At 45.9% G+C, this 17,138-nt stretch overlaps 2 protein-coding genes across 2 annotated transcripts; one reads left to right on the top strand and one right to left on the bottom strand.

Moving 5' to 3' along the window:
* Nucleotides 1–133: 133 nt before the first annotated feature.
* Nucleotides 134–9,275, bottom strand: LOC103375798 (uncharacterized). Its single transcript, XM_008306117.1, has 16 exons — nt 9,140–9,275; nt 6,063–7,447; nt 5,881–5,976; nt 5,542–5,791; nt 4,939–5,285; nt 4,719–4,862; nt 4,525–4,642; nt 4,339–4,410; nt 4,118–4,261; nt 3,869–3,982; nt 3,550–3,623; nt 3,354–3,458; nt 2,943–3,058; nt 2,481–2,619; nt 1,542–1,662; nt 134–495 (listed from the first exon to the last, which is right to left on the bottom strand). The coding sequence occupies exons 1-16, from the start codon at nt 9,273–9,275 to the stop codon at nt 407–409; spliced, it is 3,450 nt and encodes a 1,149-aa protein (XP_008304339.1). The 3' UTR covers nt 134–406.
* A 360-nt stretch (nt 9,276–9,635) lies between these two features.
* Nucleotides 9,636–16,546, top strand: poli (polymerase (DNA directed) iota). The gene is made up of 10 exons (XM_008306118.1): nt 9,636–9,800; nt 9,915–10,022; nt 10,115–10,279; nt 11,299–11,445; nt 11,623–11,859; nt 12,115–12,293; nt 13,556–13,647; nt 13,744–13,877; nt 14,622–14,842; nt 15,611–16,546. Exons 1-10 carry the CDS (start codon nt 9,701–9,703, stop codon nt 16,343–16,345), a joined length of 2,118 nt encoding a protein of 705 aa, XP_008304340.1. The 5' UTR covers nt 9,636–9,700; the 3' UTR covers nt 16,346–16,546.
* Nucleotides 16,547–17,138: the final 592 nt, after the last annotated feature.

Raw genomic sequence — 17,138 nt, 5'->3', positions numbered from 1 at the left:
AGATTACCTGCAATTACTCCGATTGCTGACAGGTGTGCAGATTTGCATAATTGCACAGTTCCCAAATGCCTGGCAGGTAGGCGAGTGGTCATTGGCTGGTGTGAATTAGAGAAGCAAAAAAACCACAAAGGGATTGCATTCTGTGCATTTACTTGAACACTCATGTCAGGTTTTGTCAGCACACTGTCGTGCCATCACAAATATTTCTACAGACATGGACAAATGAGCTGCAAATCAAAATTTTACATACAGTAGACAAAAAAAAAGTAAAAAGTCTGAACATAAATCAAGTGATGTGATTAAACCAAAAACTAAATAGCTTTCCATGTCTAAGAACAAACAGATATTCATAACCGTGTCTGTCTCTCTATGTCTAAACAGTGTGGAGATTGTTTGGCTTTATTTGTCATTTCTTCAGTTTTCCATCTTCTTTGACCTTCCACAGCATCAGCTCCATGCAGGCAGCAGCGTCTTCTGCAGTGTCGTGGCCACAAACTAGCAAAGACAGCAATGCATTAATGTCATGTATGCAAACAACGTGACAGTCAGCAGTCTCCGGAATAAAACCTCCATTCCATTTCAAACACATGTTCATTTGGATTTTATTTAGATTTAAGTCGGGTGGACGACAGTGAAACAATGAAAACACACACAGCGATGGATCACTACAGCCCGACAGAACCACAAGCTTGAGGTCGTCGTTCTGGTGATACTGGAGGAAAACACATTTCCTATTCATTATTGCATGTCAATGTTATCTTGCATATTTTATCTTACCAACATGGTTTCTAGTTTGTCTGTGATTCATATTCTGGGATTTCCAGGTTTGTGTATAATGGGTGGAGCCACCTCTTTATGTCACAAGCTGCAGCAGCATGCAGACACCATGCTCTTGGTGGTTGAGAGAAAAGCATGATCACATTTCAGCAGAATGCCGAGCAATACCCCGTACCACAGGCGCAACACGTCTTCTACGTGTCAGAGCAGAAACTCAATCCATCTATTTAAACAGTCATCAGAACAGACAGAGAAATGCACAGCTCCCAGATGCCTGGCTGGTCGTCCACCTCTTATTGTGTGAAGTCCACACACCGAGATGACCAGCTGATATCAACACCTGTTCAGGCCTAAAAGGAACAACAGCTTATCTTTCAGCTCTGGGTGTGTTCATAAATTCAGTGTGAAACAGAGCATCATCTAAACTGTAGTTCTCTAGTTCTCAGCAGGATGATTTACTGATCTAGACGCAGCAGACAAAGTGCCTTGGTATATTTTCACACTCTTCTGACTGAATCTTGGCATTGGCAGAAGAACTAATAAAGCTGCACAGGAGAAATGCTGTCCAAAGAGTCCCGCATTCATTTGTTACTGAGTGAACGATAGGAAACAGGAAAAAAGTGAAAATACACCAGTGTTGATTGTGTTCTTAGTGTCCTGCTTTTTCACTTACCAAATAGATCAGAGTGCTGTTAAAGTAGCACACTGAGAAGCACCAGCAGGTGTGGTAGCATTAACACCTCAGCTATACCCATCCTACCCACCAATCTCTTGGATGATCCTCCTGAGGTGTTCAGCTGTGAGGTTGTTGAGGGTCAGCTTGTGAGGGGGACCCAGACGGTGGGGGAAGACCATCGACGTGTCCACCACTGTCCCATGGAGCAGCTACAGTTAAGGAGGCAGTAGGACAATATCTGAAGCTCCCATGACTGATGAAAGCCTTTGAAGGAATGTGAAATCCCTCACAGGCCATAAACAACCTTAACGTCTAGCGTACTGTCTGAACAGAGCGTTCACTACGAGTCCTGGTGGAGCACCACAGGAATATTATTGGATTTCATGCAAAGCCTCCATACAAACATGAGTAACATGTAGCTCCAAAATGTGACCACAGTTAGTCTTTAGTCATTGCATGAGGCCTTCTGCATGTTTCATCATAAATGATCAAACTGTTCACAAGTAATTCAAGGTGATAGTTTTCTCTTGTAGCGTTAGGAACTGTGAGGACTGCAAACTTCAATCAGTTCTTAGCCAATAGCTGACTACTAGTAAGTGGTAATCACTCACCTCTATGGTGTTTTTTCTGTTTTAGTGGAGTGAAGCTACAGAGTTTGTGCCTTTTTATCACAGGTTTGAATTGCTTGGTCACCACACTGTTCACTCAGTTATTAGTCTATTGCTAAAAATAAATAAAATATATAAAAGGGAGCTAAACAGAAAACAGCATTCTCATGAACAGACAACCTGAATTATGAAGGACTGCTTGTAAAATCAAACGTACATTAACATCTTGCTGAGGAAATGGTGTTAAAACCTTGCAGAGCACTCTGCTGTAATGTGAGTGGCTTCATCTGACAAACCTCCTGTTTCATGTGAACGCACTCATTCTGGTTTCAGAACAATCTAGGACTTCTGTAATCACTGTGTAAGATATGACAATTGTAAACGCAGTAAAGTCATTGCTGTCAAGTTTTTAGTGTCACCTTCAGTAAACAGAGGTCTGTTTCCAGGCCGTGTCCAATCAGAACGGTGTCAGCACTGATGAAGCTCAGCAAGGTCTCTTGGACCTCTCTGAGGGAGGTGTGGGTACCCTTCACATCCTCCTCACTGATGCCTGAAAACCTAGACAAGTCAAGTGTCAATAGACCTGTTGACTGATTAAAAACATACTGATCAACACAGCAGTAGCATCATTTCCTTACTTTTACTCAACCTGTACCTTTCACTTAGTGGCACGCCCATCTCCCTGAACTTGGTATTTTTACTGCTACTCTAAGTCCTCGTTAAGATACAGTACAAGTGGTCAGCCTTTAGCTCTTCCCAGTGTTCTTATCAGGATCTTACTGCCAGTAGGGGGAAGGTCGAGTTCAAGTAGGTGCACAGAGAAAGTTTCCTGCTAAAGAAAAGATGAGGAAAGCAAAGAGCCACAAATATAATGACATTACCTGGTGTTGTAGTCGATGACCTCGTTATCAGGTCTGACAAAGGTGTCATAGACGACTTGCAGACTGGAGTTGACCACCGTCACTCTGGATAGCTCCAAACCGTGAATGGTGTAGCACTATGAAGACAGACATGAACACGACACGCTTTGTCTTCAGTGTCCATCCACACAGACACTCATTCATTTTGTTTGTTTTGTCGTCAGGCACGTGTGCACGTGGGATGTTCACACAGTATTAGCAGTAATCCTAATGACCCAATCAGTTCAGTGTATATGTACACACAAGTAATACAGCAACTGTTTCTACAAGAGAAAAGGGGAGGATGTGTTGCTGATTATGGTTTCATTGCTAAGCTGCATTTTGGTTAGATCTGGTTAGATTCTGGTGCTCAAAGGGAAGAAGCAGCATCACCATTTCACAGTCCAAAGAGTAGACCCCAGGACAGCTGGTGTCTGGGGGACGTCTGGAGCCAGTGGACACAAACCCGTCCAGGCTGAGAGAATCATGGACATGCAGCTGGTCAAGACAAAACAAAAACAATCAGAACATCACCTGGGACACCTGAAAGAAGTTCAGGCAACGTGTCCAACAACTCAGTGTTTTCTACCTTAAACGTGTGACATCCGGGGGTTCCCATGACGCCCTCACAGCAGCTGTAGCGGGTCTCCACTCCCCCGGGCACTGCAGCAGGTACACAACACTCCCATCACAATGTTTATCATGCATCTTAGATCTGGAGGCTGCTTCCAAAGGAACAGGAGGCCCCACTCAGGATTACTATGTGTTCTCAAGTCAGTATACGAGTTATAGCAGAAGGCCAACAGATCAAAAGAGACCAATTTATTATTTTATATACCAAACAATCAGTTAATCATTAAAGTATCAGACAGATGAATTGATAATTAAGATAAGCCCTGGCTGCTGACCTCTTTTGGTCACTGCTTTCCCATAATGATAGTTGCACTCCTCCTTGCGAATGTGTTTGCCTGTCGGGCTCACGGAGTACGTCGCCCCACATCGACAGCAGATCCTCTTCAGGGCTTTGACCAGGAAAACAAACAGGTTCATCACTGGAGAGAAGCAAGCTCACACACAAACCCTCACTCCAAGTACGGAGGTTAAGGGTGCCCTCTAGTGACACAAAAGGAAAGCAGCAGTGAGATGTGATCACTTACGGTCTGCGTGCACTCTCTTATTGTCAGTAAATAGAACAGCACAGCCACGTCTCTCTGGATGCTGGACGGGACAGTTGCTCTCAATCAGCTTCTCATCAGTCAATAAATAATCCTTCAGGCTCTCATAGAATGCCAAATCATCTGCTGGAAAAACAAGTACTGAGAAGCTGTTCAATATTCCAGTGAAACGATAATGTACTGAAAGAAGTTCGAGATCTCACCGTGTGCTTGAAGCTTCTGTAGGGTCAGTGGTATGTTGCCTTTCAGTATCTGGCTGGTGACTTTCTTTTCATCTGAAATGGGCAAAGTATGAACAAAATGAATTCATCTGTTTGTGCTGCATCAGCGATGTTCACATCCTCCAAAAACACCAGCACGGCCTCCTTGCAGAGTTTCCAGCGACTCACTTTTAGCAGCAGCAGCAGCGCTTTGGTTCTTCAGCTTCTTCAGGGCATTCACGGCAATGCTGAGATATTTGAGTTTGTTCACACTGCGGTTGTACACAGTCCTCTCCTCAGCGAGAGCCTACCAACAAAGCCATCAAGGAAAAGAGTGAGTGTGCAGACAGAAGTGAGGAGGACATTTAGGTGCATGTACTCACCTTTTCAAAGGCGTCCTTAACACTGGCTGCTGTTTTGAGGAACTCCTCTGTGAACATGTTGACGTAGCGCTGGCGGACATCATGGGGCACTTTGTCTTTGGTGGCCTCACACTGTTGTTTCAGTTTACGTTTAGCAGGTGTCGGCTGAAAGAGCAAATTCACGATGATATTCATGTATTAAGCATTTCATACCAGACCCGAGCGTAGTTTTACTTCTTACCTTAGTCACAGCCTGGACGGAAGCCTGAGGAACTGTATGGGTCGCTGGACTCAAATGTAAAGATGCTGATGCAAAAGCAGGGGTCAATGAAGGTTTACGTGCCGGAGCAGGAATGAGCACAGGTGCTGTTGAGTGGTACCTCTGCACAGGGGTAGCAGCAGGTGGATGGTATGTTTGTTTCACTGTGAAAGCGCTTGGATGCACTCGGCTGACTGGAGTTAACACCGTGGTAGGTGGGCTGGGACTGGAAGTAACGGGCAGAGGGAAGGCCCCCTCCGGGAGGATCAAGTGCAAGTTGTTGCCCACTTCAATAACAGCTGTTCCCAGAGGTACGTAGTTCAAGTAACCTGCAGGATGAGACAGAAATGTACATGCAGATATAATGCATTCAGGCAAAGACACAAACAGATCACAAGAACTGTCATGTCAAAGTAAACGACAAAAAATAATCAACTTTTCACTTCGTTATGAGCCAATTAAGGGCACCGATTTGTCCACATTTTGTTTTACTGTTTCATTTGGACACTAATCGACATTTTACTCATCGTATTTCCAAAACAAACAACAAGCCAAACAAATCCACTGCTGCCAACACATGCTGACCGTTCTGCACAGGAGCAGGCTGCAGGTTTTCAGGCGCTGGAGCAGAAGGTGCACTCAGGGTCTCTGGCTTCTTCTGACATGTGGAGGAAACAAAAGCCTGACCGCCTCTAACTGAAGCACTCAGCATGGAGGCTCTCTGCTGCACTTGCTGGATCTTGGAAGTGATGGAGGGCCGGGAGCCAAATCCTGAAGCTGCTGGCCCACGGAGAGGAACCAGAACCTGTGGCTGAGGTCTACTCTTAGCAACCGGCTGCTGAATGGAGAAAAAGAAACACCTGAAATTATCCGGCAGTGGTCCTGACGATGCAACATCAGGAGATGATTAGCGACGCCATGTACCTCCGTAGGTTTGGCTTCATGAGCCACTCTCTTCTTTCCTCGTAACGTTTGGGGCGCGACGTTTTCTTCCTGCTTCGCTACATCCACAGCTCCAGACTGCAAATGACAAGATAACTGAGAAAACATCTCGACAGGTGAAAAGTTCATTCATTTTGCATCTTAAGTGTCCACAGCAAACTTACAGACACATCAGGCTGATGTTCAGTTCCTCTGTCCTCATTGTTCGCCTCCATGAAGATCCTGTAGCACTCCTCCATCGGGTCACTGTCTGAAAGCTCCATTTCTGAATAGTTGAGCGCTCCTGCCTCATCGTCAGAGCTGATTATTATCACCTCGTCACCGCCTGCTCCCACCAAACGCTGCTCAGTAGGTTCATATGAAGATTCACCTCCGTCAGTCACACGTGTACGGCTACCTGAAGGTGACTCTGCTTGGTCCTCGTACCCAACAGATGACATATTGTTGAGGGCAGCTTCACTCTGCATCTGCCCTGACGTTCTCTGGCTGCCTGTCACCACTGATGGTTGCTCAGGAGGCAGCTGGCTATGAGCCCTGCTCGGAGCTTGCTGCGCTGTTGCCTGAGCTTCCTTGGTGTGTTGCATGCACCACGACTTACCAGCTGGAGCTCTATAAAACAGGGAGTTCTCTGGTGGCTGCAGTTTCTCAGCACTGTTGGGCAGCTCACACACAAGGTTGTTCCAGCTGAGATCTTGTCGGTCTGAGGTGGCAGCTTGGTGGGTTTTCTCTAGTAATTCAGTAGATTGAAAACCAGTAATTTTTTGACATTCACTATCAAGGTCTTCTAAACATCCAGTTAAGTCAACTGCACTTCCACCAACGGGTGTTTTTTCACATCCTTTATCATTAAAAGTAGGTCGATCTGAGTTGTTCCCAACATCACAGTAATTATGAACTTTATTTGCATCAGCTCTTGAAGCCGATGAAGATGTCACCTTTAAAGAAGTATCAGGTAAAATAGGTAGCGTGTGAGCCTCCATCCCTTCCCCTACGGCAGCCTGGGAGGATCTGCCAGCTACACAGGCAGCAGCTTTCTGAGTCTGACCTCTCTTTTCAACGGGCGATGGGGGAACATCGATAATCAGGACACTGTCTTCATTAGAGTCATCATGTAGCTCTGGAGATCTTGAAAGCAGAGTCTGATATGTGGTTGGTTCCATCTGGTCACAAGACACAGCAGTTCTTGCCTTTTTCAAACCTTTTTGGTTTTTCTGATCCTTACCTGAAGAGCTGTACGTCCGCAAGTCCGCAGAGAAGTTGGACAGAGGGTCATACTCCAAATCTGTTCTTGGTTTTGAGTTGTCAACCACGTACTTCCTTGCTTCTACATGTGTTTTAGTGAAGTCTGTGCATGAAGGTGGTCCGTTAGGACCTCTGTCTACATCTGTACCTGCAGTCTGCACCTGCAGGTTTCTGCCATCTGCCTGTACAGTCTGGTAGCGCGACAGTCGCCTTTGCTCCTGCTCTACCTCATGTCTTACAGTCTCAATCTGCTTGTTGATCCGCTCCAGTTCATGGAGGCAGTCTCCGGTCTCGTCCCTCACTGGGGCTCCACAGGCAGTGGATGAGGAGCCATTCTGGACCCCTGTTCAACATGGAAACGAAATCAGACTGATTAGTAATACTGACATGGCGGAAGATAATACTGGGTGGGATTAGACTACATACAAATATGTTTTCCTAAATTAATTTGGTTTTTAAACATTTGAATGAACGACTTGTGCTTTTTGTGTGTCTTTACTTTCTGAACACCACAAAACCACAAACTGCCCCTTTTAAGACTGAAATGAAAACATGTGAACATATAAAGATTAAAACATTTATAAAACCATTTTCCTCACCTGCTCTGACAGCAGTGGATCCACAAATGTGCCTAATTTAGCCATTTAATATTTACTCTTCAGTTTCTAATCAGTTCTGCCACTTCAGCAGACATTCTAACCTGCACATCTGATCCACTGTACTCAGAAGGCACAGTATGCTTTTTCCTGTGATAACCGAGTTGCACAGACATGTTTTTAACTAAAACTAATCATGTTTTCCTCTTTCTCTCAGCCACAAATCTTCACTTTAAATCGGACTTGCATAGCCCAAACCTTTGTCTTATTCCCATCTGTATCCTGAAGGCCTAGATCATTCCTCACTTAAAGTATTTAATTCCTAAAGCAGTGGCATTTCTGACAGCATTTTCAGATTCATGTAGTGCTATAAAGACACCTCCAAAATTCAATCTGTGAAAGACTTTGACCCTAATATTCAAAGAACACCAAAGAAAATAAAAAAGTTTTGAAGCTGCTTTTATTCACAGCATAAATTTCTGCTCTTGAGTTTATTGAAAAATTTACCTCATTTGTATATTTAAACAAGCATAGTTCAGAAATCTGGTATGACAAAAAAAACATTTTCTTATTCTAAGCGATCAGCTGGGAACAGTTTTATGTTGAAATGTTCCCCGATCAGCTGCTTCGCTGCTTCCAACCACAAGCTAAGCTAAGTTAGCTTCAGCAGCTAATGTGGTCAAGAAAATAAACCAACATCTCCCCTTTTCCCATTTGCACTAATAAACTAAAGGTTTCACTGATCAGAACATGTGTCTAGCCTGTCTGAGACCAACGAGTCCAAGTCTGGTGAATTTAGCTCTAGACCAGATTTAAATTGGTCCACACACCAAAAAGAGCAGAAAACTTCCCATTAGTCCACCTTCCAGACTGAACGACAGCTTCACACACCAGAACCTGTGTTGAAGATTCTTCTGGCCCAGATCCGACCGATACGAGTCCAGCGGTTTCTACATCTAGACCTAAAACTACAAAAATGTCTCCCGTTCAGCCCTTTCACAATAAAGGTTTCACATATCAGAAATAGGAGTTAAATAATCTCAAGCCTGTGCATCAGTTCAGCCGTGACCGGTCTATACGTAGTGGTTGTTAATGCAAACCTAATCTAATGTCGTCCAGGTTTTTAAATAAGCAACCAAAACTCAATGTGTTTGTTTTCCGTATTTTCACAAATAGAATCAAGTTTTCACATATCAAAATTAAATGTTAATATTTACGTTTTTTCTTTGTTCGTTTTTACATATACGTTGGTTTAGCAAATATTTCGAACACGTTTTTTGTCACTACAAAGTGTCCCTTTTCTTTTCACTGCTGAATCAGAGGCTAACGTTAACGTTCACCTGATGTAGCTAGCGGCTACAGCTAGCGGCTAGCGGCTACAGCTAGCATAGCTGCTAACTGACCTGCGAACACCAACGTCGACGAGGCGCCGTCCCGCGCTTCCGCGACGTGTTTGTATAAACAGTGAGGCCGCTCACACTGCCCGCGCTGTGCCAGAGGACAGTGTATGTCGGCAAAAAGACTCAAGGAGGGAAACATTAGCGAAGACGCCGTTTTCACGGTGCTCAAGCAGGTTTAATTAACGGCAGGTGCTCCGGCTGAACCTCGGCTGACGTCAGCCGCGTTTATATACTGTAAGGCCGGTCGCGAGACGCCCGTTAAAAAGCTAATTCCTTAAAATAATGCCGAATAATACGTTTTCATTGCATAAAATCTAACTTAGTTTGGATCAGATTGATTTCGGGGTGCATTTAACAAACGTAGAGACACAGAGTCTATGCTTAGAGCAAGAAAATAGTTTAGTGAGGTTGGCCGCTGTGTTGCAGTTTCCCCTCCGCGTCGGCAGATGGCGCTGCTGCACAAAACTAAACAGACACCAGCACCGACCGTCAGAGTGAAACCCGCATGTATCAACAACAGCAGCGTCACCGCCGTCTGGCATAAAACTGTCAGTTTGGTTAGAGATGAACAACAGCGAGGACGAGCTGGACGAGGATGAAACCGAGTGGAAAAGCAGCTTCGTGGATCCAGCAGCACCCGCCCCCTCTGCTGCTGCTGCTTCCGGTAAAGTGTGACAACTTTAAGCTGGTTTAGGAACCTGACAGCCGCTTTCGACTTTCGTTTGACTTTTCCACATGCACATAATGCGCTTACAGTTAGTATGATGTGTGTGTTCAGGGCCGGACATCAGGAGGACCCACAGAGTCGTTGTGCACTTTGACCTGGACTGCTTCTATGCTCAGGTGGAGATGATCAGGAACCCAGCTCTGAGACAAGTCCCTCTAGGTAAACTGACTAGCCACACAGCAGCCTTTGAGGCACAAGAATTACAGTTGACATGCTTCCATAAAGCCCAGAACTGGATCTGGTTTCACCAGGTATTCAGCAGAAAAACATCATCGTCACCTGTAACTACGTGGCCAGGCAGCAGGGCGTCACCAAGCTCATGTATGTGACCGACGCTCAGGAGAGATGTCCAGAGCTGGTGCTGGTCAGAGGGGAAGACCTGACACACTACAGAGAGATGTCCTACAAGGTGACAGGTGAGAAGGAGCAGCACGTCACACTGGGCTCTGCAAATGCAGCTGCAGCTGCCGAAGTGTTTACAGAAGGTTCACCCCATTAATCTGTTTATTGGCTGTTTGCTGTTCGGTGGGACCTGGACGTGTCATTTTTCAGCCCACAGCAAGGAAACGAAGTAGCAGAGAATAATTGCACCACCTGAAAACATCGGGATAAGCGTTCTTTTTTCATCAGACAATGAGTGTTTTTTAGATGGGAGCTTTTTTCACCTTTGACGTGTTTCGACTGTCACTTCAGTCTTCCTTAGAAACGTCACTGACGTCTGTGGTGACGTGTCTTCATCAGCTGCTGGTTTCCTGGAGGCGTGACCTGGCAGTCTGTCAGTCAGTGTGAACGCTGGATCAAGGAGGCCATAGAAATCAGGAGGCGAGCCAAAGACACCATGAACCGTGATGAGGACGCATCATGCTGTCCCACACATGGGACACTCTCCTGCAGAGACCACCGGGCGGCAGGAGGCGTGGCCTGTCGGGCAGATCTGACAGCTGGCCAGGTGGGTCACGCCTCCAGGAAACCAGCAGCTGATGAAGACACGTCAGTGACGTTTCTGAGGAAGACTGGAGGACAGTCGAAACACATCAAAGGTGAAAAAGGCTCTCATCTAAAAAATCCTCATTGTCTGATAAAAAAAGAACCCTTATACCTAAATTCAGAGTAGACAAGATGAACCTAATCACGCTACCTTTAAACATGAAGGCAAACCTTTATAATGTCTGATTTTGATGTCAGATCTCTCAGAAGATAATCGCTGGCCCACTTACAACAACCTCAAGAGTCATAATTCAAGGCAAAAACAAGGCATTTTGCATTTTGACTCGGCTCCGGTGTAAAAATCTCACTCTGACTGTTGCCTTTGCTTTCCTCGATTCCAGCCACATTACAACACACAGACCGCACCGTGCTGAAAAGCTTCATGAACGTGATGTTTCCTTTAGTGAACTCTCCCACCTTGCTTTGTCTTCTCCTGTCCACCACCCAGAGCTGCTGGCGTCCTACTGTCCGCTGGTAGAAAGGCTCGGATTTGATGAAAACTTCATGGACGTCACAGAGATGGTAGAAAAAAAGCTTGCGCAGACCGGCGAGTCTGACGGGTTTTCATTTGAAGGACACGTCTACAACCACACCAGTAAGTCACGGTTATGCCTCTGGTGCTGTGCATCTGGCTCTGGGAAACTGGGACACGAGTTGTGAAACAAGCCGAGAAGCTAAAACCTCTGAGACATTTGCATAGAACTCTCAGTTTCTCACTACACGAAAAGTCCGATAGATCTTCTTGACTTTCTGTTCTCCTTTTCCTGCTCAGGTGCAGATGTTCTAACCGGTGACCACCCGAGGTTGGCTTTAGGTTCACACATTGCAGCAGAGCTAAGAGAAACTATCCACAGCAAACTGGGCCTGACTGGCTGCGCTGGCATTGCCACAAACAAGCTGCTGGCTAAACTGGTTTCGGGCACCTTCAAACCCAACCAGCAAACCACTCTGCTGCCAGAGAACGTCAGTGACGTCATGGGCTGCCTCAGCAGTCTGCGCAAAGTACCAGGTATCAGTGCTGTAGAGGGAGTTCAGCACGAGGAGGTGGCTCCATTCAGAGAAATACATGCTGTTGTGTTTCTAATACAAAGGATCAGATGTGAAGCCGGATTTCAGCGGGTGGCTGTTTTGCTGGCATTCATATCTGTGTGCCGTATTGCCTGAATGTTTTTCCAACTAAAATAATTTGAAGTGTTCTTGGTGTGTGTCCCTTGGGTCAAGTATCCCTGATAATGAACTCTGTTGTCTCGTCCTGTGTTCGTAGGAGTGGGTCACCAGACTGCTAAGAGGCTTCAAGCTTTGGGACTCGTCAGCGTTAAAGACCTGCAGCTCTTTGCACTGAGTGACTTGGTGGGAGAGTTCGGAGCTTCCACTGCTCAGCGCTTGAAGAATCTGGCCCTCGGTGTTGATGACTCTCCTGTCACCTGTACGGGGGCCCCTCAGGTAGGCCGGGACGTCTCTGACATGTTTACTGTCTACTTAAACTGAAGGAATGTTTTGTTGTTGCGTTTTGCCAAACAGAAGACGGGAGTCACTAAGTCACATATGTAGTCACATATCTGCTGCTTTATGTTTCTGGGGCTTTGATGGTGAATTTTGAGCCTTTACAGTTGAAATGCACATTTTAAACCTGGTGAATGATGGAAAATAAAAGTAGGTTTTGAGGGTTTTTGTCTTTTAAATCAGAGAATCTGTCAACAATATACTTTAGAGAGTAACTTCTGGTTCACTGGTACGGCTCATGAGAATGGATGGTAATCAGATCCAGTTTATGGTCATGGTGCTGTACACACAGCGGTACAGGCAGGACGAGAGAGCGTTTACTCAGGATCAGGTAATCAGTGAGTTTTGCAGAATGAACGTCTGGGACAGACACTAAACCACGAATATTTACATGTTGCATCGTAGTATTGTCACCGTGAGTTCTTTGAACGCAGCTAGTTTCATACATTAATCCATTTATGTTCACATCCTTTTTAATAAAAACGCTGAAATCTAAAAAGCATTTTGTTTGTCTCTCAGTGAAAACAGTTCGGAGCACTTGGTGACTCAGCGGTGTCCTCCAGATGGCAGAAGGAGAACTGTGTCACATCTCTTATGACAAAGCAAACAGCTGTTGCTGCTGAGTGTTGGTGTCTTCAGACAGTTTATGCCTTTCTGGTACTGAGAGGTTTTGTGCTTAGAGACCATATACAGTTAGATTAAATGATGCCTATGGCTGCAGGTGTCTCAGTGGTTAGCACCGTGGCCTCACAGCTAGAAGGTCGCCGGTTGGCGTCCCGGTGAGGACACCCGGGATCTTCCTGCGTGGAGTCTCCATGTTCTCCCCGTGCAGCGTGGGTTCTCTCCGGGTTCTCCGGCTTCCTCCCACAGTCCAGAAACATGCTGAGGTTAATTGGTGATTGTAAATTGTCCGTAGGTGTGAATGTGAGTGTGCTTGGTTGTCTGTCTCTAAGTGTAGCCCTGTGATAGACTGGTTACCTGTCCAGGTGAACCTGCCTTCACCCTGAGTCAGCTGGGATAGGCTCCGCCCCCCATGACCCTAGTGAGGATTACGGTGTAGAGATGATGGATGATGCCAGCGTCTGTCTTTAATCTGTCTCTGTGGGCCACCAGTCAGCCCCGGTGCCGTTAAAGTGCCGCCTTTCTGCAGAACATGTTTATCGGATATTATTCAAGGCATTCGTGTCCTCTTTATGTCTCAGTCTCTCAGTGATGAAGACTCCTTCAAAAAAATGACTTCACCTCAAGAAGCTTTGGAGAAGATTCAACAGCTCCTGAGCAGTCTGGTGGAACGGTCAGAACCAGTTTACCACCTCATCACTGAACCAGTTCGTGTCATCTTTAAGACACGACTTCTGAATGTAACTGAGTCTCTTTGTTTGAAAACTAGGATGCACAAAGATGGCAGGCAGCCTCAAACCTTCAGACTCACAATCCGCAGATACTCAGCGACCAACAAGTGGTTCAGTCGGGAGAGCAGGCAGTGCCCGATCCCGAACCACGTTGGACAGAAGATCACCTCTGGTAGGGCCATGCACACTGTGTTCCTCCTGCAGGAGCTCACGTGAGGAGGATTTATCAGGGCTTCCATTCACTGTACAGTTGTCTAACGTGTATTAGTTTATGCGGCCTGTAGCGTCACTGATCACCGTAATCTGCTGGTTATCAGTGTCATTACAGTGTCTGCTAACGTCAAGCTTTAACTCAGACAGGAAGCCTGTTCGAGCTGCTCTAAATGGACATGTGTAAAGGCTTCGTGGAGGTCTGCAGCATCTTTCAGCTCACTTTTTCCAGTTTCAGAGAAAAAGCTCACATAGACTCAGTGTTTCCTGTGAACAGACAAAGAAAGACGTGGTTGTGGACTAACTTGTGAACGCTGCTGGTGTTTCTCTGGATTCTCTGAGTAGACTCTTGTCTGACTCGCTGATGGTTGAGTTTATTCGGTGACTGAATTAAAATCAATAAGTTCACCTTGACTTCTAGCTTTGATTCAGGACAAAAGCCTCAGTCACATCCAGATCAGCCTCTCTAATGTTTAGTCCTGTCAACCATTACTGCTGAACTGTGATGAAGTCAAGTCCTTGAATTTGCTGAAACAAGAGTGTCGAGAATGTTTTTTTTTTAAATTTCTTCCAAAATCAACGTGTCAACCTCTTTGATCGATGTTTGGTCTCCATGAAGGCAGCGAACACGTCTGTGCCCAGTTAGGATCCTCATCAGACCCTGTTGTCCTCAGCTGTCTGTAAACCATCTGTAATGTCTCTGCAGGCAGCAGCGAGGACGCTGTGGTCCAGCTGGTCGTGTTGGCCAAGAAGCTCTTTCACAAGATGGTGGACCGCAGCGCTGCATTTCATCTCACGCTCATCAACGTGTGCTTCAGTAACCTGCAGTCCAGAGGGGCTGCTGTCAGCGGGAAGGGCTCCATCACGTCGTTCTTCTCCCAGAGCACATCTCCCAGAAGAACGCAGACCTGCTCATCACAGAGCCAGGTGATGTGTCTCCTTAATACTGGTCACAGAATGGTCATTTATCGTCCTGTTTGCAGGTCTTGAAAAGTTTTTAAAAGAACTAAACTGAGTTTCACAGAATGCTTTTAAAATCCTACATTTACCTAAAATTCCAGCAGAAGTTACCAAAGGGTTTTTACATTTAATTTTGAGCTCAGTGTTCAGCAAGAACCAATATACTAATGAAAATAAATACATGGAAAAGTGTCAAAACATATAAAAAAAACAAATCCAGTGGCTCTTTGTCTTCCTTTTTCCATATAACGAAGCTAAACCCACAAACACTGAGTTCACTTTTAGACAAGACAAAGAGAAGCAGCAAGTCTTCACGTGTTCTTTGCATGTTTTCACATTTTGATAGAAAAATGTCTGATGTTATTTTCCTGTCGATGAACTGATCCGCAGTGGAGCTCTTATTGTCTGGTCGTGGCCGTGTTCTGATTTTAGTTTAGACTGTTTTTATGTGGCTGATCCACTTGTCTAGTTTTTGTCATTTATCTGGAGTCACTGTAAAACACTGCTGAGAATCACTGAAAAATCCAATAAATGAAATCATTTTAGGGCATAGTGGCTCTACTTACGGCAGCGTGACCCCAACACACGTAATGCATGTCACTGTAGGTTATTAAAGGGTGTTAAATGTCGCGTAATGTGCAGAGAGTCCTATTCTTTCACACTGTGCTGCTGCGTGATGCAGAAGTTTCCTCTCCTGTAAATCATTCACGCTCCTCCTCTTCTCTCGTCCAATAGGATGATTCCTCTCAGCGTGGCGCCGGTCCCCGCCTGGACCATCAGGTCAGCACACACAGCATGAATACTCAACCCACCACAAGCATCTCCTCTCGCTCTAAGGCAGCATTACATGGGTTCAGATGGAAACAAAGCTCCGTTGTTGCTGTGGAAGAGACTCAGACAGCGTCCTGCAGCACCGCGGGAACACGCCACACTACCACACATCGGCCGCCACCCAGTGTTGACCCGGAGGTGTTCAAGCTCCTTCCAGAGGACATCCAGAAGGAGCTGTTATCCCCGGCTTACTCCGACTCCCTCTCCAGCACTTCTACCAGCTCATCAGTCGCTGACGCCCCCCACATACCAATAAACAAGTCTCCACAGCCGTTTACAGACTTAGATGTTCAAAAGACTGCCACCAGATCGGATTCATCTGACACAGCGACCACCGTGAATCCCCAGCAGCCTCCAGGCACAAGTGCCATTCCAGAAGAACACATCACAGAGAAAAAGAGGCCGTCCTTCCCTCTGTCTTCTGACTGCGAGTTCCCGGGAAATGTGGACCCTGAGGTGTTTTCTGAGCTTCCGCCGGACGTTCAAAGGGAGCTGATGTCCGAGTGGAAGCAGCAGAAGCCGATGCTAAAGATTCCCTCGTCCATGAAACCAGGGAGAAGCTCGACGAGCAAAGACAGAAAGGCTGCAGGGAGAGGCCGGCAGGCAAACAGCTTGTTCAAGTACTTCAAACCCAGTTAAAGAGCATGTTCACAAGCTAGCTCTGCTGAGGAGGATTCATGACGCTGTGTTGGTTCTGTGAAGGAAAGCTTTTATTTCTTACTGCTGTACTGATGTTATTAGAACAAAATAAATGAGACCTTTAACTGTACAAAAGCTCTTCATGTGATTTAGTGTCAGGAACGTACATTAAAAATAAATAAAAAGGCAGCTATGCAAATATGGAGTTTTAATTAATCATTACATTAGTGGTAAACTAAACGATTTAAGCACTAAAATTGGATGTATATATTATAGAAATATCATCCATCCATCATCTCTACACCTTCATCCTCACCAGGGTCATGGGGGGCGGAGCCTATCCCAGCTGACTCAGGGTGAAGGCAGGTTCACCTGGACAGGTAACCAGTCTATCACAGGGCTACACTTAGAGACAGACAACCAAGCACACTCACATTCACACCTACGGACAATTTACAATCACCAATTAACCTCAACATGTTTCTGGACTGTGGGAGGAAGCCGGAGAACCCGGAGAGAACCCACGCTGCACGGGGAGAACATGGAGACTCCACGCAGGAAGATCCCGGGTGTCCTCACCGGGACGCCAACCGGCGACCTTCTAGCTGTGAGGCCACGGTGCTAACCACTGATCCACCTGCTGGCCAGGTCATGTCTTATTGGATCCAAAGTATAATGGTTTGAATTCAGTGAGCTTGGTTGTTTAGTGGAGCAGGATTACTGTGCTGAGCCTCCAGGAGTGCAGCCGGTTAAACAGTTTCCACTGAAATCAACACATGCACACATTATTTGT

The sequence above is a fragment of the Stegastes partitus genome, unplaced genomic scaffold (genome assembly GCF_000690725.1).
Source record: "Stegastes partitus isolate 25-593 unplaced genomic scaffold, Stegastes_partitus-1.0.2 Scaffold2943, whole genome shotgun sequence".
NCBI lineage: Eukaryota > Metazoa > Chordata > Actinopteri > Pomacentridae > Stegastes > Stegastes partitus.
Note: the sequence above shows the minus strand (reverse complement) of the source record. Positions and strands in the feature narration are given on the sequence as shown.